Source organism: Scyliorhinus canicula, chromosome 11 (genome assembly GCF_902713615.1).
Source record: "Scyliorhinus canicula chromosome 11, sScyCan1.1, whole genome shotgun sequence".
In the NCBI taxonomy this organism is placed as follows: Eukaryota; Metazoa; Chordata; class Chondrichthyes; order Carcharhiniformes; family Scyliorhinidae; genus Scyliorhinus; species Scyliorhinus canicula.
In genome coordinates, this window is record NC_052156.1 from 36723734 (window position 1) to 36746327 (window position 22594).

General features: G+C 44.6%; 1 protein-coding gene across 1 annotated transcript in view; it reads left to right on the plus strand.

Moving 5' to 3' along the window:
* Positions 1–22594, plus strand: part of LOC119973643 (voltage-dependent L-type calcium channel subunit alpha-1D-like) — an 863992-nt gene that overhangs the window by 530809 nt on the left and 310589 nt on the right. The window contains exons 14-20 of the mRNA XM_038812023.1: positions 5647–5872; positions 9314–9521; positions 10794–10914; positions 16454–16567; positions 19423–19457; positions 19752–19838; positions 19970–20021. Of these exons, the coding sequence (XP_038667951.1) occupies positions 5647–5872; positions 9314–9521; positions 10794–10914; positions 16454–16567; positions 19423–19457; positions 19752–19838; positions 19970–20021 (843 nt within the window). The remainder of the gene's footprint in view (positions 1–5646; positions 5873–9313; positions 9522–10793; positions 10915–16453; positions 16568–19422; positions 19458–19751; positions 19839–19969; positions 20022–22594) is intronic.

The window sequence follows — 22594 nt, forward strand, 5'->3', positions numbered from 1 at the left end:
CACCGACCGTCTAGCCATCCTCGGCTACGTAGTGCGTAACGGAGTGATAGGCCTCGACCCTGAACGCATGCGCCCCCTGATGGAACTCCCTCTCCCCAATACCCTCAAACGCTGCCTGGGTTTCTTCGCTTACTACGCCCAATGGGTTCCCAATTACGCCAACAAGGCCCATCCCCTCATTCAGTCCACGACCTTCCCGCCGTCGTCAGAGGCCTGCCAGGCTTTTAGCCGCATCAAAGCGGACATCGCAAAGGCCACGATGCACGCCATCGATGAGTCCCCCCCCTTCCAGGTCGAGAGCGACGCATCAGAAGTAGCTCTGGCGGCCACCCTGAACCAAGCGGGCAGACCCGTAGCCTTCTTCTCCAGAACCCTCCAGGCTTCCGAACTCCGCCACTCCTCAGTGGAAAAGGAAGCCCAGGCCATAGTCTAAGCTGTGCGACATTGGAGGCACTATTTGGCCGGCAGGAAGTTTACCCTCCTCATAGATCAACGGTCAGTGGCCTTCATGTTCGATAATGCACAGAGGGGCAAGATTAAGAATGACAAGATCTTACGGTGGCGGATCGAGTTGTCCACGTACAACTACGATATCTTGTATCATCCTGGGAAGCTCAATGAGCCTCCTGATGCCCTGTCCCGCGGTACCTGCGCCAGCGCGCAGATAGACCGCCTCCGCTCCCTCCACGCGGACCTCTGCCATCCAGGGGTGACCCGTTTCTACCATTTCATAAAGGCCCGCAACCTGCCCTTCTCCATCGAGGAAGTCAGGACAGTAACCCGTGACTGCCACATCTGTGCAGAGTGCAAACCGCACTTCTACCGCCCCTGAGCGCGCGCATCTGATCAAAGCATCCCGCCCCTTCGAAAGTCTCAGCATTGACTTCAAGGGGCCCCTACCCTCTAGGAACCGCAACATTTACTTCCTGACGGTAATCGATGAATACTCCCACTTCCCCTTCACCATTCCCTGCCCCGACATGACCACATCGACCGTCAGTAAGGCCCTCCTCTCCATCTTCTCCCTGTTCGGTTACCCCGCGTACATACATAGCGATCGGGGGTCCTCATTTATGAGTGACGAGCTGCGTCAATTCCTGCTCAACAGGGGCATTGCCTCTAGCAGAACGACCAGCTATAACCCTCGGGGTAACGGACAGGTCGAGCGGGAGAATGGTACCATCTGGAAGACCATACTACTGGCCCTCCGGTTCAGAGATCGCCCGATTTCCCGATGGCAAGAGGTTATCCCCGATGCCCTACATGCTATCCGCTCACTCCTCTGTACCACAACAAATCAGACACCTCATGAACGTCTTCTTGTTTTCCCCAGGAAGTCGTCCTCCGGATCCCCTCTCCCGACGTGGCTGGCTGCCCCCGGACCCATCTTGCTCCGGAAGCATGTGCGGGTGCACAAGTCCGACCCGTTGGTGGAACAAGTCCAGTTACTCCACGCTAACCTGCAGTATGCGTACGTGGAGTACCCCGACGGTCGGCAGGATACGGTCTCCCTCCGGGACCTGGCACCCGCCGGCGTGCGGCCCTCCCCCCCCCTTCACCACAGACCCCCCCCTGTTATTTTTCCCCCAGCGCCCCACCCAGGCCACCCCTTCCCCATCAATGGCGTCTCCACCACCAGCCCGGGTTACGGAGACAGTTCAAGGACCATCGCTCCCGGAGTCCAGGACATCAGCGGAACCACCACCATCGGCTGAACCAACGTCACCAACTCCACTGCGGCGGTCTGCCAGGACGTCACGGGCAACGAAAAGGCTGATCGAGTCCATTTAACTTTCAACACCACCATGGACCTTGTATGGACAGTATGTACTGTTGTTAAATGTCTGGGCCAGTGGGAAGCCAAAGATACATTTTTTTTCCTTCTCTCACTACTACTCATACCACCAGTTCTCTCTCCCCCCCCCCCCCCCCCCCCCAGCTCTCGTTAACCCCCCCCCCCCCCCCCCCCCGGCTTCTTTCTCCACAAGGGGTGAATGTGGTGGTATGATTAGCATAGCTGCCTGCCATTGGTGCAGAACACCGGCTTACCATTGGCCCTGGTCAATCATGTGCCTCTCGACCGATTGGTTGAGACCAGTCATGTGACGGCTCCCCGATTGGTCGAGATAGTGAGTTAACCCCGCCTCCAGGGCGGGGTATAAATACCCAGTACTCCCGGCGGTCGTCCATATACTGTCATCGACTGCAGGGCTGACATCTAGCTGATTAAAGCCATACTTTTGTACAGCAACTCGTCTCGCGTTCAATTGCTGGTACATCAGTCATTAACTTTGAAATTAATCCAGCATTTTGGCTTTAACAGCCAGCGGATGAGTTTCCCAAACTGTCGGCAACTCACTGAGGTCAACCAGGCAATAGCACAATGGAGAGTGCTTCTTCAGGAAGTTAACAAGCTGGGAAGCCTTCATATAGTGAAACTGAAAAGCTGCAGCTATTCCTTTAATCAAAAATCTTTCCCGTGACAATTTCAGTCATCCCATCTGACCTCACTGATTATCTGGGAAAGCCAGAAGTGGGAAGCTCATGCTGTGCCTCTGTAAAGAGCCAAGGTAAAGCACAGTACAATTGCAAAAGGGTTGATCACCCACTACTGGCCTTCCCACTGCGAGTGGGTCAATTCAGTTCAGATTCCACCTATAAGGCTGAACTATGTGAAAGCGGCAAAAGTCCCGCTGGTGGAGCTGAAAGTGGAAAGTGACCCTGTTTCAGCCAGTGACGGGACCTGAGTAAACATTGCTGGTGACAGTCAATTGAGTAGCAGATGTGGGGATTACTGTCCATTTAAGGATGGCAGCATGCTTGCATGGAGAGATTGCATTAATGGCTGGGCACTCTCAAAGAAAGGAAACGGTAGGGACTATCAGGGTTGTACAAGGTAACTTATGCTTTGATGCAGAACATGTGGGCAAGATTCTTAATGAATACTTTGTCACTGCTTAGAAAAGAGAGGGATGATGCTGACATTCTTGTTAATGAGGAGGAATGTGAAATATTAGATATAATAAGCATAAGGAGAACAAGTACTGGAGGGACTCACATCCTTGATGATTGATAAATCATCAGGGCTGGATGGATTGTATCCCAGGCTGTTAAAGGAACCCAGGGAAGAAATAGTGAATGCTATAATTTTTCAATCCTCACTAGATACAGGCGAGGTACCGGAGGATTAGAGGTCTGTGAACCTTGTACCATTGTTTAAAAAGGGTGCGAGGAATAGGCCAAATAATTATAAACCAGTCAGTCTGACTTCGGTGGTAGATGAATTATTAGAATCAATTCTGAGAGCCAGAACAAACTGTCACTAAGAAAGGCAAGAATTAATTAAGGAAAGTCAGCATGGTTTTCTTAAGGGAAAGTCATGCCTTTCGAACTTAATTGAGTTTTTTGATGAACTAACAAGGATTGGTGAGGTAGTACAGTCAGTGTGGTCTACATGGATTTTATTGTGGCATTTGACAAGGTCCCACATTGCAGACTTGAGAAATGCAAAACCTCGTGGAATAGAGGAGAATGTGGTGGGATGGATCAAAAATTGGTGCAATGACAGGAAACAAAGAGGAATGATCACAAAATAAAAAGCGGTTTCCAGTGGCATTCCACAGGGCTCAGTGTTGGGTTCCCTGCTGTTTGTGTTATACATTAATGAATTGGACTTAAACGTGGAAGCGTGATTAGAAAAATTGCACATGACACAAAAATTGGCTGTGTATTGGATAGTGAAAAGGATAGCTGTCGATTCCAGAATGATATCAGTGGTTTGGTTGAGTGAGTGGAAAAGTGGCAAATGGAATTCAATCCAGAGAAGTGTGAGGTAATGCATTTTGAGAGGGCAAATAAAGCAGTGAAATACTCAACCAACAGGAGGATATTGAGCAGGATTTAGGAAGTGAGAGACTTTCGAGAGCATGCCCACAAGTCCCTGGTGGCAGGGCAGCTCGATAAGGTGGTAAAGAAGGCACATGGAATGCTTTCCTGTATTGCATAATATATAGAATACAAATGATGGGATGTAATGCTGGAACTATATAAAATGCTAGTTAGTTCACAGCTGGAGTTTTGCATACAGTTCTGGTCACCACATTATAGGGAGGACATCATTGCTCTGAAGAGAGTACAGAGGAGATTTACAAGAATGTTGACAGGGCTGGAAAATTGCAGCTATGAGGAAAGATTAGGTAGGCTATGGTTGTTTTCATTAGAACACAGGGGCTGAGGGGTGGCTTGATTGGGATGCACTAAATTTAGGTGTCTGTCAAGGAGAGAGGGAAGTCTTGTTTCTCCTAGTGGAGTGGTCAGTTATCAGGAACACAAATTTAAGGTGATGATAGAAGAATGAGAGATATTTGGAAAAATCTTTTCACCCAAAGAGTGATAGATGTCTGGAATTCAGTGCCTGGATTGGTGATTGAGGCAGAATGCCTCAATTCATTTGAAAGGTACCTGGATATACACCTGCAAGGCTACCGTTTGGGTTCTGAAAGGTGTGATTAGAATGGGTAGCTAATTTCTTTCAGCTGGCACAGATACGATGGACTGAATGGTCTATTTCTGTGCCACAACTTTACCATGGTTCGCAAGGCAAGTCGGGTTGGAGGGAAACCAGGCCTAGGCAGAAACGCTCTGGTAATCAGGTGAGGTTGGAGTTCAGGTGTCGGGGACCATGAGACAATGGTGCTGCCAGAAGAGAGCTCTTCATGGGTTATGGAGTGCTCATAAAGAAGGGCCCATCCCTGGCCTGGAACTCACTGGAGACCACCAGATAATGGCAGACCCCTCAATGTGGGCAAAATGCCCCTGGAGATGGGAAGCACTCTATAATTGCCTACTTAAGAGATTCAGTTGGCCTCCCAGTGGGTGGCCAAGCTGCCATCTTTTCCATCACTGGTAAACAGAATTGTGGCATGAAATTGGGATGTCCGCTCTCCCCTTGCCTTCCCATGTTATTTTTCCTGCCTCTCAGCCCGTCCTTAAAGAGCGCATCATTTCATTTCTTGGCTGCTTTACTCAACACTATTTTTCTGTCTTCAATCTTCAGCATTTCTTAGCAATTCTACTACAGCATTTGAAATATCATTAATGGGGCCATTTTTATTTTTGTGAACATATGTGGAAGGTTTTATGTAGATTTATTTTTTTTAACTTTATTTTGCAGTTACTGTTTCTGGAGTTTTGCACATTATTTTCTGAAGATGTATTACGTGTTAAATTATTTATTATTTGATTTGATTTATTATTGTCACCTGTATTAGTATACTGTGAAAAGTATTGTTTCTTGCATGCTGTACAAACAATTCATACCATACATAGGGAAGGAAAGAGAGACTGTAGAATATAATGTTAAAAAGAGTTAGGATGAAGTTTTAGAAGCATAGAACGAGAGTAAAAGATAGAATTAGAGGGTATTCTGGGCACAGCTTGCAAGACGTCGCCTCACTCCGGCGCCATCTTGGATACTTTATTGGTCCAGTCACTTTATCCTGTATTAGTTTCCACTAAATAGGTTACATTAAAGCAGCTGTGCAATGATTAGAAGCAGACAACTGGAAAAAGAGCAATGATTAACTTTGAGAGTTTTACTATGTCAACAATGTTTAAATATTATTTTATCTTTCTATTGTATTACAGATATTGCAAATAAAGTCCTACTGGCTCTATTCACATGCGAGATGTTAGTGAAAATGTACAGCCTGGGCCTGCAAGCATACTTTGTTTCCCTCTTTAATCGCTTTGATTGCTTTGTGGTGTGTGGAGGAATCATTGAAACCATCCTGGTTGAGTTTGAAATTATGTCTTCTTTGGGAATCTCGGTATTTAGATGTGTTCGGCTTCTAAGAATATTCAAAGTGACAAGGTAAGCTTTACAATATATACCTTATTTTCCTTAATTGTTGAACTTAATGCTCTATTCTACAGTGCTGTGATGGAGGGAGTTCCAGGATTTTGACACAGCGCCAGTGAAGGAATGGCAATATATTTCCAAGCCAGGATGGTGAGCGACTTGGAGGCGGACCTCCAGGTGCTGGTGTTCCCAAGTATCTGCTGCTCTTGTCCTTGATGGTAGTGGTCATGGGTTTCCAAGGTGCGGCCTAAGGTTCCTGCAGTGTATGTTGTAGATGGTACACATGGCTATCCATGTTCGTCAGTGGTGGAGGGATTGAAATTTTGTGGAAGGGGTAGCAGCCAAGTGGGCTGCTTTGTCCTGGGTGGTGTTGAGCTTCTTGAGAGTTGTTGGAGCTGCATTCATTCAGGCAAGTGGACAGTATTCCATTACACTCCTGACTTGTGCCTTGTACATGGTGGACAAGCTTTGTAGAAGTTCAGGAGGTGACGTATTCGCTGCAGGATTCCGAGCCTTTCACTGATCTGGTGGCTATAGTCCTGTATACCGTTCAGTTCAGTTTCTGGTCAATGGTATTCCCAGGACATTGATAATGGGGGATTCAATGATGGTAATGCCATTGGATGTCAAGAGGTGATGGTTAGATCCACTCTTGTTGGAGCTGGTCATTGCCTGGCAGTTGTGTGGCATGAATATTATTTGCCACTTGTCAGCCCAAGCCTGGATATTGTCCAGGTCTTGCTATATTTGGACCTTAACTGCTTTAGTATCTGTGGAGTCGCAAATTGTGCTGAACATTGTGAAGTCATCTACAAACATCCCCACTTCTGACCTTATGATGGAAAGAAGGTCATTGATGAAGTAACTGAAGATGGTTGGGCCTACGGCACTATCGTATTTTAAAAATATTTTTATTAAGGCATTTGTATATATACATTAAACGCAACCACAACCAAAAAGAGAGAAAACAGGAATTCACATAGCAAATAAATATCTAACACTCCACCGTCCACCCTCCCTGCTGCTACCCAGAACACTATCCTGAGGAACGTCCTGGAGCTGAGATGATTGACCTCCAACAGCTACAATCATCTTTCTTTGTGCTAGTTATGACTCCAACCAGTCTAGAGTTCTCCCCTGATTCTCATTGACTCTAGTTTTGCTAGGGCTCCTTGGTGCCACACTTGGTCAAATGCTGCCTTGATGTCAAGGGCATTTACTCTCACCTCACCTATGGCATTCAGCTCTTTTGTCCATGTTTGAACCAAGGCTGCAATGAGGTCAGGAACTGAGTGATCTGGGTGAAACCCAAACTGAGCATCTGCGAACAGGTTATTGCTAACTAAGTGCCTCATGGTAGCATTGTTGATGACCCCATCCATCACTTTGCTTATGATCGCGAGTAGACTGATGTTGTGGTAATTGGCCGGGTTGGATTTGTCCTGTTTTTTGTATACAGGACATACCTTGGCAATTTTCCACATTGCCAGGTGGATGCCAAGGTTAGTTTGCTGGAACTGCTTGGCTAGGGACGTGGCAAGTTCTAGAGTAACAGTCTTCAGGACTATTGTCGGAAAAATGTCAGGGCCCAGAGCATTTGAAGGATACAGTGCCTTTAGCCATTTCTTGATATCACATGAAGTGAATCAAAATTGGCTCAAGAATGATATCTGTGATGCTGGGACTTCCAGAGGAGGCCAAGGTGGATCATCCACTCAGCACTGTAGTTGAAGATTATTCCAAATGTGCCAGTATTATTTATCTGTCTCTCTTAACTTTGTTCCAATTGCAACAAAAATATTGAATTTCAATTTCCAAGGATTTTGTGTGGTTCAAAACACATCCTTTGAGCTGGCTGTCTGCCAATTGGCCAGTTTTGTTTTAAAAAGGATTTAGGATCTTACTAGGATAATAGCATATTAATTCTTAATAATTAAAAACAAGGTAGTAAAAATACTCAGCAGTTCTGGCAGCATCTGTGGAGAGAGAAACAGAGTTAACATTTCGAGTTGACTATGACTTCTTCACAACTGAAAGAACGTAGAAATGTGGGCCGGTATTCTCCCTTCTGCGGACCAAGTCCCCACGCCGGTGGGAGAACCGGCGCCAACCAGTCTGATGTCAACAGCCCCCGAAAGTGCGGAATTCTCAGCACTCTCAGGGGCTAGCACTCACCGAAGGGCCGGCCCGGGTTCGCGCATGCACCAAAGGGCCGGCGTGATCTCACGCATGCACTGAACCGCTGGCATGGTTTTGCGCATGCGCAGACCGGACGCCGTATTTTGGCGCATTTGTGGGGGGGTTCTTTTCTCCACGCCGGCCATGGCAGAGCCCTACAGGGGCCGGCGTGGAAGATAGGAATGCCCCACGGAACAGACCCGTCCGCAGATCGGTGGGCCCCGATCACGGGCCAGGCCACCTTAGGTGGTCCCCTCTCCCCCACCCCCTCGAGGACCGCCCCCGCCGACTTACCTGCCAGGTCCCGCTGGTACGTGAGTTGAGTGATTCACGCCGGTGGGACTGGCCAAAAACAGATGGCCGCTCAGCCCATCGGGACCCGGAGAATTGCCGGGGGCGCCAGAGAATACGGCAGGTGGCATCGGGGCGGCGGGCCGGGGTTCGTGCCACCCCCGGCGATTCTCCAACTCTGCGGGGGGTCGGAGAATCCCGCCCGTGATATTTTCAAAACCAAGGGAATGGTAGAATAAATGGGTAGGTCAGGGATAGGGTCGATGGTAGGAGAGATTAAAGAAAAGAATGTCATGGTACAAAAGGCAAATTGTAAGGTAATGATTATAGTAAAGAGTAGCATTTATTTAAATTGATACTAAACTGCAACTGGCAGATAAACCCTTAATTATCAGGGGTTAAAAATATTCAGCTTTCTATGAAATATATAAAATTTCATCAATTATGTATAGTGGCATCTAGCAATATATAGTTACTTGCTGTTTTTTTCCTGAATAGTTCATCCTTTACTCCAGTGGCACATCCCACTATAGTTGGAATGTATGTGGGGGTGGGGGTAGGTGGGAGTGGGAGTAAAAATAAGAGCATATGGCTTTTCATACAGCAATATGCCTGTGGTAATGGAAGAGTATCAATATTTGTTTTGAAGGAGCATTCTCTTTCCAGAATGATGCCACAGTGAATTGTGAGATTATTAGGAGAATAGAAAAACTACAGAAAAAACAATCCAGTGTACTTACTTCCTTTCCTATCTCTGAATCAGAATATGTGACTTAACTATATATATAAATGGTATTTTAGATGCAATTTTTCCCCCAGAGACCATCATCTGCAAATGGAATAAATCAGAACTTTGCAGCTGTATATCATACTGCATTCACCTGTTTTATGAATAGATTAATAACATATTTTGAAGTTGCATACCTTACAGTAATAAGATTATTTTAAAACCATTCTTCTAATCATGGAATTGTGTTTTGTTAGACACTGGCAATCACTGAGTAACCTGGTGGCCTCATTGCTGAACTCAATGCGATCCATTGCTTCCCTGCTGCTTCTGCTTTTCTTATTTATAATTATCTTTTCGCTGCTGGGAATGCAGCTTTTTGGTGGCAAATTTAACTTTGATGAAACACAAACAAAACGGAGTACCTTTGATAACTTTCCGCAAGCTCTTCTCACTGTATTCCAGGTAATTATACTTGATTAACCAACAATGAAGTAAGTTCCTTTGTGCGCTATGTGCATCAAAACCATATATATTCCTTCTTCATAAATAGGTATACAGTTTAATTGTATGTAGCATACAAGGAAAGTATTTTCCTGGTATTTTCACATGGGTATCACAGAAAACCAATTGGGAAAATCTATTCAGTTGTGAAATGAGATTTTCATATAGGCAGGGGTGGGAAAAAACAATACAAATTTGAAATTACTTTGAAGAAGAATTAGTAGGTCATTATAGGGAGATTGCTAAAACCTACCTCAGCAAGTGGGCGTTTCACTCATAAATACCATGGCTCAATGATAGTTCTACAGTGTTGCAGCCTCAACCCTCAGAACTGTGCTCCTGGTGATGCAGGATTACCATTGCACCGTCACATTTCAGAAAATTATTTTTGACGCAGTTTGGATTTTTTGGTATAATGGCAGTGTATAGTAACACAATAAAACAAAAATAATGTAAATACAAACCATGTGAGAGTAAGATTTCAGATTTATTTTTGATAATCCCTGGACTCAGTTGTGTACACAGGAAAGCCCATTAACACATTTCCATTATACTTACTATGTAAGCGAAATCATCAAAAACGATTGGCTGCTTCATTTCTGGACAGTTCCCAAAGGTAGTAGTGGGATTTCTGTGTTTACAGTTATAGTCCCTGGTGACAGTTCATGCAGTATAATACGTTAAGCACAGGGCCTAGCTAAGTGGCACAATTAATTTTTCATGGTGGAATTGATTGATCATTCAGTTATTAATTTTGCCTTTCACCATGTAGAAAATATGTACAAAATGCTACTTCAAAATATAAAGAAAATAAAAAGACAGGGTTATATAGTACACACAGATGTAACAGGTCTGAAGTGGTCTGATACCGAATCTGCCCTGTTCTAATGTATTTACACTTTTTGGTGGAATGCCTAATTTCCAGTCAGTGCCTCCTCAACATTAAGTACTGCGATCGGGAAGTCAGCGGACCGCGGGTTCAAAACTGTATCTCATTAGTCTGTGGCACCACCATAAATTGGTGCTCAATCTGATGTTCATCATGCACTCCCACCACCTGATTCAGTTAAAAATGAAGTATGGGTAGATTTCTGTTATGTATCATTAATTTGTTACATTTTTGATATTAATTTGTTATCAATGAACTATTATAATACATTAACAGTTAGGAATATTTAGTACTAATTTTGTCACTATTCGGTTAAGAAAATGTTTATGGATGTATTCAAATAGATTTTAACTGGTGAAGATTGGAACATGGTGATGTACGATGGAATTATGGCATATGGTGGACCATCCTCCTCAGGGATGATAGTTTGTATATATTTCATCATTTTGTTCATATGTGGTAACTGTATCCTTCTCAAACAGTACAACAGATAAGACTAGTTTTTTCAGTATAGAAGTTAAATATATTTCCCTCCAGTCACTATTGTTTTTAAGTCGACCAATGTCTATATAAAGTTGGTTTTCTCCCTTTGTACTCATTCCAATTTTTTTACGACTGATTCTTTTCCTCCATGGCTATAGTCAAACAGGTGACCAAATTTTATTTTGCCTTCAGCTTTTTAATAAATCAAATCAAACATAGCAACAGCTGGGATCTTCTGCTTTCATATCCAGCCATCTTTATCCGAGTTTCAGCCATATTTTCTTTTTCCTTCTCACTCACTCCTTGGTTGAATTTTTTTTTCCTGGAAAAGTATCTTTCAACCCTTTACATTTATACAGCAACCATCCTCTGCTACCAATGTTAGCCTCAGGCTGCTGTTGAGTAAAGAGTCAAGAATTCTGCTCCTTTTCCCAAACACCTTTATTTTTCCTTGAACACAGTCAACACCAAACTCTATCATCACATCACATGCTCCCAAGGCCACCTGTAGCCCCTTTACATATCAGTGCCAATTATTGGATCAATGAGACATCTAATTGGAATGCTTCTTAACCCATTCCTTAACAGGAAGACCCATGATCGACCTTCCTACACCGCTGCCAGTTGAAGCCCTTAAAAATCCAGTTAATGACTACTTAAAGACCTATTCCCACTGCCGGTAATATTAACCTAGCTGCTGCCACGGAGCATACACAACTAAATCTGTGTGGCCAGCTTGCCACCACCTTCATGCGCTTTCTAGATCAAATGGTGGAAGTATTGGAAATCAGCAAGCTGAGAGCCACCCTGTCCATCCTTGCTGCTGATCCCCCTGCGCCTCTGTCCCTGTGACCCCCATCCCACTACATTACTTACCTGTGGCCTGAGTCACTCAACAGTCTAGTGACTGTTCCAGCAGCAGCCACAGCCTCCCCAATGGCGCTGCTGGGCACCAGACCTGCCGGCCAGTAAGTGGCCAGCAGCTGTCAGGAGGCAAGACTTTTGTCTCTGAAGTCTTGATTTCAGGGGAAGGCCCACCACTGGCCTTGCCACTGCCTGGCCTGTGGTTCAAGAGGCCTTCATGAAAAGAAAAGAGCACGTTTCTCACCAGCTCTCCAGCCAGCAGGTGAGACCCCCATCCTGACCTTTCAACAAGGTTCCGTCCCACATTTCTATGGCAGGAGAGGCAATAGTGATGATTTTAATCCTGCTTGTTCAGCAGAATGGATAGAACATAGAACATAGAACACTACAGCGCAGTACGGGCCCTTCGGCCCTCGATGTTGCGCCGACCTGTGAAACCATCTGAAGCCTATCTGACCTACACTATTCCATTTTCATCCATATGTCTATCCAGTGACCACTTAAATGCCCTTAAAGTTGGCGAGTCTACTACTGTTGCAGGCAGGGCGTTCCACACCCCTACTACTCTCTGAGTAAAGAAACTGCCTCTGATATCTGTCCTATATCTATCACCCCTCAATTTAAAGCTATGTCCCCTCGTGTTGGTCATCATCACCCGAGGAAAAGACTCTCACTGTCCACCCTATCTAACCCTCTGACTATCTTATATGTCTCTATTAAGTCACCTCTCAGCCTTCTCCTCTCTAACGAAAACAACCTCAATTCCCTGAGCCTTTCCTCGTAAGACCTTCCCTCCATACCAGGCAACATCCTAGTAAATCTCCTCTGAACCCTTTCCAAAGCTTCCACATCCTTCCTATAATGTGGTGACCAGAACTGCACGCAGTACTCCAGGTGCGGCCGCACCAGAGTTATGTACAGCTGCAGCATGACCTTGTGGTTCCGAAACTCAATCCCCCTGCTTATAAAGGCTAGCACACCATATGCCTTCTAACAGCCCTAGTAACCTGGGTGGCAACTTTCAGGGATTTATGTACCTGGATGCCGAGATCTCTCTGTTCATCTACACTACCAAGAATCTTGCCATTAGCCCAGTACTCTGCATTCCTGTTACTCCTTCCAAAGTGAACCACCTCACACTTTTCCGCATTAAACTCCATCTGCCACCTCTCAGCCCAGCTCTGCAGCTTATCTATGTCCCTCTGTATCCTATAACATCCTTCAGCACTATCCACAACTCCACACGACCTTCGTGTCGTCTGCAAATTTACTAACCATCCTTCTACACCCTCTCCCAGGTCATTTATAAAAATGACAAACAGCAGTGGCCCCAAAACAGATCCTTGCGGTACACCACTAGTAACTGAACTCCAGGATGAACATTTGCCATCAACCACCACCCTCTGTCTTCTTTCAGCTAGCCATTACTGATCCAAACCGCTAAATCACCTTCAATTCCATACTTCCTTATTTTCTGCAATAGCCTACCGTGGGGAACCTTATCAAACGCCTTACTGAAATCCATATACACCACATCAACAGCTTTACCCTGATCCACCTGTTTGGTCACCTTCTCAAAAAACTCAATAAGGTTTGTGAGGCATGACCTACCCTTCACAAAACCGTGTTGACTATCGCTAATCAACTTGTTCTTTTCAAGATGATTATAAACCCTATTTCTTATAACCTTTTCCAACATTTTACCCACAATCGAAGTAAGGCTCACAGTCTATAATTACCAGGGTTGTCTCTACTCCCCTTCTTGAACAAGGGGACAACATTTGCTATCCTCCAGTCTTCCGGCACTATTCCTGTCGACAAAGACGACATAAAGATCAAGGACAAAGGCTCTGCAATCTCCTCCCTGGCTTCCCAGAGAATCCTAGGATAAATCCCATCTGTCCCAGGGGACTTATCTATTTTGACATTTTCCAAAATTGCTAACACCTCCTCCTTTTGAACCTCAATTCCATCTAGCCTGGTCGACTGAACCTGAATGTTCTCCTCGACAACATTGTCTTTCTCCAGTGTAAACACTGACGAAAAATATCCATTTAACGCTTCCCCTATCTCCTCTGATTCCACACACAACTTTCCACTACTATCCTTGATTGGCCCTAATCTTACTCGAGTCATTCTTTGTTCCTGATATACCTATAGAAAGCCTTAGGGTTTTCCTTGATCCTATCTGCCACGACTTTTCGTGTCCTCTCCTCGCTCTTCTTAACTCTCCCTTTAGGTCCTTCCTGGCTAACTTGTAACTCTCAAGTGCCCTAACTGAGCCTTCATGTCTCATCCTAACATAAGCCTTCTTCTTCCTCTTGACAAGTGCTTCAACTTCCTTAGTAACCACGGTTCCCTTGCTCGACAACTTCCTCCCTGCCTGACAGGTACATACTTATCAAGGACACGCAGTAGCTGTTCCTTGAAAAAGCTCCACATTCGATTGTACCCATCCCCTGCAGTTTCCTTCCCCATCCTATACATCCTAAATCTTGCCGAATAGCATCATAATTGCCTTTCCCCCAGCTATAATTCTTGCCTTGCGGTATATACCTATCCCTGCCCATTGCTAAAGTAAACATACCGAGTTGTGATCACTATCACCAAAGTGCTCACCTACATCTAAATCTAACACCTGGCCGGGTTCATTACCTAGTACCAAATCCAATGTGGCCTCGCCCCTTGTTGGCCTGTCTACATACTGTGTCAGAAAACCCTCCTGCACACATTGCACAAAAACTGACCCATCTATAGTACTCGAACTATAGTATTTCCAGTCAATATTTGGAAAGTTAAAGTCCCCATAACAACTACCCTGTTACTCTCGCTCCTGTCGAGAATCATCTTTGCAATCCTTTCCTCTACATCTCTGGAACTATTCGGAGGTCTATAGACAACTCCCAACAGGGTGACCTCTCCTCTACTGTTCCTAACCTCGGCCCATACTACCTCAGTAGACGAGTCCTCAAGCGTCCTTGTCTACCGCCGTAATACTTTCCTTGATTAACAATGCCACACTCCCCCCCTCTTTTACCATCTTTTCTGTTCTTACAGAAACATCTAAATCCTGGAACCCTGCAACAACCATTCCTGTCCCTGCTCTACCCATGCTCTCCGAAATCGCCACAACATCGAGATCCAGGTACCAACCCATGCTGCAAGCTCACCCACCTTATTCCGGATGCTCCTTGCGTTGAAGTAGACACACTTCAAACCAGCGTCCTGCTTGCCGGTGCCCTCTTTCAAACTTTTAACCCTATCCCTGACCTCACTACTCTCAACATCCTGTACACTGGGACTACAATTTAGGTTCCCATCCCCCTGCTGAATTAGTTTAAACCCCCCCGAAGAGCACTAGCAAATCTACCCCCCAGGATATTGGTACCCCTCTGGTTCAGGTGAAGACCATCCTGTTTGTAGAGGTCCCACCTACCCCAGAATGAGCCCCAATTATCCAGGAAACCAAAACCCTCCCTCCTGCACCATCCCTGTAGCCACGTGTTCAACTCCTCTCTCTCCTTATTTCTCACTTCACTAGCACGTGGCACGGGTAACAACCCAGAGATAACAACTCTGTTTGTTCTAGCTCTCAGCTTCCACCCTAGCTCCCTGAATTTCTGTCTCAAATCCCCATCTCTCTTCCTACCTATGTCGTTGGTACCCATGTGGACCACGACTTGGGGCTGCTCCCCCTCCCCCTTAAGGATCCCAAAAACACGATCAGAGACAAAGTAGTTGGTTAAAATGGAGGTTAGGCCCTTGCCTCTTAATTTTTGACTTGTACCTGCCTACCACCACTTTAAATACTTGATTTTTGGCAGCCGAAGGGCATCCCAGGTGGACATTAATTAATATTTAATCTGTAGGTCCAATAATGCCACTCAAATAGCCATTAGTAAAATGCTGGTGGTAAGCAGTATCATAGCAGACAACTCCCTGATGAGGTTTGGCCAGGAGGAAGACTATCAGGAAAAGGATTTTCGCTAAGCATTTAGTTTATTGGACAGGCTTTTGTGATAAGCAGCTCCTGATGGTTGCCACGTGGTTTGAACGGCAAATTAATGTTTCACACATTAACCTCCAGGAAAGGTTAATAATTGCAGTGAACTTCATAAACTTCAGGATTTACGCACAGCATTCTGACATTTCCAAAATCTTGTGTTGACCCCACAAAGAAATCTTGGGCCCTCCCTGCCCTAGGTGTCCACATCCCTTCCCTGTCCATGATTGCATCTGGAACCCAACTCACCACTTACCGTCATGCCTGGATTCATTCCCTTGGGTCCCTGGTGATGAATTTCTGCTCTGGTCGGATATTGCACTAACACCCCAAGTGAAAATTGAAGTTAAAATTTCTGCTGCTGTTTACCTTTAAGATACTACTGCAATTATTCACTTATTCTACACTTATTTACAATGTCTAATAAATTTTACATTTGAACTGATCCATTTATTTGATTTTGTGGGCAGTATCAGTTGCAAAGTAATTTTTGTAACACTTAATTTGTCAAATGGCACGTAATCCTCATAAAATTGAATCTGAACTATGAATCACTTTTACTGGATCACAAAAAGGTGAATATCTTAAGCTAACATAAATAATTTAGATGATGCGTGCAATATATTAACATTTTCCTTAAGTGATCTTCTCTAGATATCTTGCTGAATGTCTTTTTGGCCATCGCTGTTGATAATTTGGCTGATGCTGAAAGTTTAAACACTGTACAAAAGAAACTGAAGAAGAAAAAGAAAGGAAAAGAAACGCCAGGTAATTAATTACATACTTTTACAATAAGATCCCTACATCATTCTATAGAAGCTAAATCTAAAGTAATTCGGCAGTCATAACCAAACGTATATTGTTAAGACTGGAATGAAGGAGTGGACAATTTATCTCTCCCCATTTCAATGCAGGTCACACCATTAGTTTAAAAGTTTAATTCACTCACTAAAATGGCTAATTGTTTACCTTCACTGCTTTTAGACTCAGAATAAAAGGGAATTTAACCTGCCTGCTTTCAATGAACTCAGAATGATTGACTTATTGTAAAACAAAACTTTTTAAAAACAAATTGCAAGAACTGGTACACACACACTTGTACTCTGGAAGTATACTACTGTACCTTTTTAAAATACCCTAGCACACACATAAAAAACACCAAGGACAACCAGATAGAGTCTCTGCAGAGGTGGGCTTTGGAGTACAGGCTTTATACAAAAAAAGATAAAGTTACAGGGTTTAAATGCTGTTCCCCTCGTGTGAAGATGGGTCGCTGGACCCGGTAGATTTCTGCAGGTTCTCACCAATCGAGCTTTCGAGTGGAGGAGGAATATAGAACTGGATCAATTCTTCTCATCTCATCTTTGCAGACATCCAATGTAGACAAGTTACACTCAAATGAGGATTCTATGGCAGCAGTTGATAACTACACATGTTATGGTGGCACATGGTTAGTTAGCATAGCTGCCTCACAGTGTGAGGGACCTGTGGGCAGGATGGTAGCACAGTGTTTAGCACTGTGGCTTCACAGCGCCAGGGTCTCAGTTCGATTCCATGCTGGGGTCACGGTCTGTGTGGAGTTCCATGTTCTCCCCGTTGTCTGCGTCGGTTTCCTCTGGGTGCTCCGGTTTCCTCCCCCACAAGTCCTGAAAGAAAATGCTGTTAGATAGTTTGGACATTCTGAATTCTCCCTCTGTGTACCTACAGGTGCCGGAATATGGTGACTAGGGGCTTTCACAGTAATTTCATTGCAATGTAAGCCTACTTGTGACAATAAAGATTATTATTATTCACCCAGGTTCAATTCCAGCATTGGGTGACTGTCTGTGTGAGGTTTGCACATTCTCCCTTGTGTGGGTTTTCTCCCAGTGCTCCGGTTTCCTCCCACAGTCCAAAGATATAAGGTTAGGTGGCATTACAGGGGATTGGGCGAAAGTGGCCTAGGTAGGGTGTTCTTTCAGATGATTGGTGCAGACTTGATGGGCCTAATTGCCTCCTTCTACACTGATTCTATAGATTCAGGCAAGGCAGGGAGAGCTTGTTGGCCAGCATTCCATCTTCACTTATTCCCCAAAAACAAACAGCAGGTCCACAATTTGAAGCTTATCTCTGACTTGTGATTTCCAGTAAATCATTAGGCTTTGCCTAATCTTCCCTCTCAAGTGACGTTTTAGAAGAAGGCAGGCTTTCTCCCAGTTCAAAGGTGAACTTCTGACCCTTCTTTAAAAAGAACTCCAGGTCAGCATCCAAATGTGCCGATAATGCAATGGCTTTCCATATTTTAAAGAAAAATATAGTTTTGAAAGATATGGGGCGCGATTCTCCGACCCGAACGCGGGTGGGAGAATCGCGGGAGTGCCGGGCGAATCATGCCACGCCGCCCTGGCACCAGCCACGCGATTCTCCCACCCCCCCAAATGGCGTGTCGCGTTTTGCGACAGGCCACTCTGACAATCGCCGCTCCGGTCGAGCGACAGTTCTCCGGCCCGTATGGGCCGAACGGCCTGCCGAATCCGACCAGTTCACACCGGCGCCAGCCACACCTGGTCGCTGCCGGCGTGAACATCGCGCGACCGCTGCGTGTGGGGCCTGTGGGGGGGCGGAGGGAGGATCGAGCATCAGGGGTGTGCTCAGGAGGGGTCTGGCCCGGGACCGGTGCCCACCGATTGTCGGGCCGGCGTCTCTGAACGACGCACTCTTTCCCTCCGCACGCCCTGCAAGATCAATCCGCATGTCTTGCGGGGCAGCGGAGGGGAAGACGGCAACCGCGCATGGGCGAGTTGGCGCCGGCCAACCTGCGCATGCGTGGGTGACATCAGTTAGCGCCGCTGGCCGCGTCATTCAGGCCGCACCGCTTTGACGCAAGCGGCAAGGCCCGGCGCGCGATATTGATGCGCCGCCGCTCCTAGCCCCCGGGGGGGGGGGGGGGGGGGGAATAGGGGGCGAGGAGAAACACATTTCACTCCGGCGTCGGCACTTTGTCTCCCTTTGGGAGAATTCGCCCATGGGCTGGAATTCGCCAGCTGTTCCCTGGGGGCGGGATTTCTGGTCCATTGGCAACGCACCTTGCCTGCGGGTTTCTCAGCGGCGTTGGGTAGCTTCAATGGGAATTTGTATTGACAGTGACAGGAACAGAGAATCCCGCTGCCAGAAAATGGCACACCACCTCCTGCCACCAAGAAACAGGCAGCTGGGAGGCCGGAGTTATTCCCAACAATATTAATTTAAACCTTAAACTTGTCTGACTTTCCAATCGATTTGTCATTGCAAGTTGTATGTCACATATGGACCAAACACTTTTTAGTTCTTAACCTTTGCTGTTTATTCATAGAGACAGAAAACAAAATTTCTAAAAAGCTGGTCACACTTTGATACTGCATGTGACCGTACAGAGTTCCAATTTACCTGAAGGAATCACTGCATTGGAAAGCAGGTGTTGCTCTGGAAATTAATAAGAAAAAATTGGGCAAATATCAAAAGAATTAAATTGTTCTTCGCTTAATTAACTTAGATGAATCTAAATGGGTTTCTAATATCTGATGGAGAGAGAGAATACTAATGCAAGTCAGCCTGTGATAGGCACAAATGTATATTCAGTGAGATACTAATCTCTGTTTCGATAGTCAAACTTTCAGTATTCAAGAATCATACTATAACCGTGAGGTGAACACTGCTCACTGGCCCTGCTTTACTTTCAAATCCAGCACCATAGAACTCATTTACCTCTTTGACAGAAGAAAGTTTGTGCCTCGTGCTATTTAAATCCAGAAATGTTTGGCTTAGAATATAACAATTTGACCTACCTTGTACTCCTAAACTTTAGATCCCACCACAAGTTTTCACATTTGTCTCAACTTTCAATGAACTAAATTATGCTCACTTGTACTATGCATGCCAAAAGTGTAATTCTCTTTGTATAAATGGTAAAATCTAACAATGTATCTTACTTTAGAATTGCCAGTACAGCGAAAAGAGAGGATGGAAATATGAAATTGATGGAATAGGTGAAACAATGACAGGAAATGCTTACAGCACTCAGGTAAATCTGCCTTAATAAAATTAAGTTGAAAACCAAATACTTTCAAATGATACAATGCAATCTTTGGTTATGACTGGAAATCTTTTTGGAAGAAATAATTAATGATTATTGTGTTCTTTAACACTTGGAAGATTTCAATTGATGAAGAAGAAAAGGATCCTTATCCACCCAGTGATGTGCCAGGTATGGAATCAGATGTTTGTTTTTTAAGGAAATCATATATATAAATTCATCTTTTGATGCTGTCTGGTGGACAGTCTACTGTATGCTGAGTATTAGGATATAGATTTATATCTGCAATTCTCCATACGTAGTGTTCGAAATCTCACCTAACAGGTGGGAAGAAAGAAACTTTGGGATTTATTTATTTAGCATCTTTCATCACCTCAGTATTTTGCAGCCAAATAATTTCTTTGAAATGTTGTTATGCTGTTTTGTCGCCAAAATGGCAATCACATTGCACACAGTGGGCGCGGGGTGAGGGGGTGGGGGGGGGGGGGGGGGGTAACTAAATTGCAGCAAGTTAATTAGACAATAACATTAGCGGAGGCCTGGTATAATTGCTTGAGCTTTCACTTTGTTTTTAAAAAGTCAGGTAAGTATTTCCCTGGGGTGTGGTGTTCAGTTGTTGAGTGCATTCAAGATTGAGTTTGGGTAAAAGGGGAATCATGATATATGGGGCTAGAGAAAATAAGTGATGTTGAGGTCATTGATAAATCAGGATCTTATTGAATGGCAGTGTAGGCTGGAAAAGTAGTGTAACTTCCTACCTCCAATTTCTTATGTTCTTGCGGTTGCTATGTAATGTTACAAACCTGTTGATGTAGATTTCATTGACCCAGTATTTCTGACAAAATTGTAAAGATAATAAGGTAGAAATTGATATGCCTTGCATCCATTTTCAGGTTTCTTCCTTTCTTGACTCTTGCCCACTGATTTTTCTTCACTATTGACTATGTTGAATAACACAGTTAAGGTTGAAATTTTCCAGTCCTGCAAGTGGCAGAAATCCGCATAAAATTTGGATTACTGCTAAAAGTCTGTTTGTTTTGGGTGAGAATATCCAGTCCCTTTGTTGTTGGGGCTGGAAAATCCTGCCCCATGTTTCAGTTGACATGAGCAAACGCATATTTTTTATGACAGGGACTGTTGGGGCTGATTTAGCCCATACCAAAGAGGCTGAGGCTAATTGTGGCATCCACACTTAGATTAGCCTACTCAGCATTGATCAGGAACAAGCCTGGGCATTGATATTAACCTGGAGTTGGTTTTGGGCAAGTGTCTGCGGAATAAATGGAAAATGCTTAACTTTGACAAAAGCTGCTTTTGAGGCTACGTGAGTATTGTCTGGAGTACATACTCGGGATATGAGAGAAAACAGTCGTAGCTGCAAAGCCCAAACTCACTTACTTTGAGTGTTGGAGTCCACAGGAAAATTAATGTGTGAGTTGGCTCGTCCAACTAGGGAACTGGTGACCTTTTTGCAGCTAAACATGCATGTTGGACGATTCAGGTGATGTCCGCTGTAACTGCATGGAAAAACGTGAGACAAAGAAGTCAGGGGTCATGGTAACTTTGACAGACACTGGATAAGTATAGCCATTTGGACTTAAACAGCAGGTCTTGTTGTGGGAGGCTGAATATATTAATGGCAGCCTGCCTGATGCGCTATTTTGATGTTGTGCTCATCAGTCATGTTCAGGAATGTGAGTTTGCCCATTGGTCCAGTGGATTAGTTAAGGAGGCCTCCACAAGCACCTGTCTTCTAACAGGCTCAGCTGTTCCTCATCCTGATTGTGGCTGCTGTTTACTTTCCTCCAATTACTTCATACAAAGCAATGAAGCAAAAATGACCCCCATGGTAAATTGTGAAAACTCAATTGGGGTGAATAAGACAAAACTAATACAAACAACTGAGCTTTGAACTTAAAATCCCTTGGAAATTCACAAAGCATGTTGGCATTACCATTGTCATCAACATTCTGAGGTTATAATTGACTCAAATCTGAACTGGACAAGCTACATAAATTCCATCATTACTACAGCAGGTCAGAGACTGAACTTTTTATGTGAGCCTCGACAGAGCTTAAGTCAAGACTGTTGGGTGGAAATCCAGCAACACTCAAGATTTCTGCAACAACATCCAGGACAAAGCAGTCACTTGATTGACATTGCACACTTGTTTAAACAGCCACTGCCTCCAACTTTAGAATAATGTAGCTAGAGTGTGAGCTACAGGATACCTTCTTTCTGTGGGCCAAGACCGCTTTCAGATTGCCTGATATTGAGTTGGCCCAGAGATGGTGAGCTGCAGCTGAGTATCCATTTGTGGTGCGCTAGTCACCAGATGTATGCTAATGAAGCTCTGTCCTCCAGATAGACTGTGCCTCGTGCAGGAAGTATCAGATGGTTGGTCCGTGTGCATTATTGGCTAATTGCTTAGTGGTTCAAATCCCATCTTATAGATATCTTTGATTTTGTACAAGGTAATAGGGAATTTTGATATCATCTAAATCCTGATCTATTATACATTTTAACTCTGCTGTCTATTGCCATTTTTGATGATCTGATGATTTCACCAATAGGTGAGGATTGGTTTCATAAACATAATCTATTTAAATCGGTCTTCATTTTGATATTAGAAATTGATTCCATTATATAATAGCAATAGTTACCCGCAGTGTTATGCTGTTCGCAAATAATGCAGGACTTCAACATGTGCACAACAAACACATAATTCTATTCTATTGAAAAAA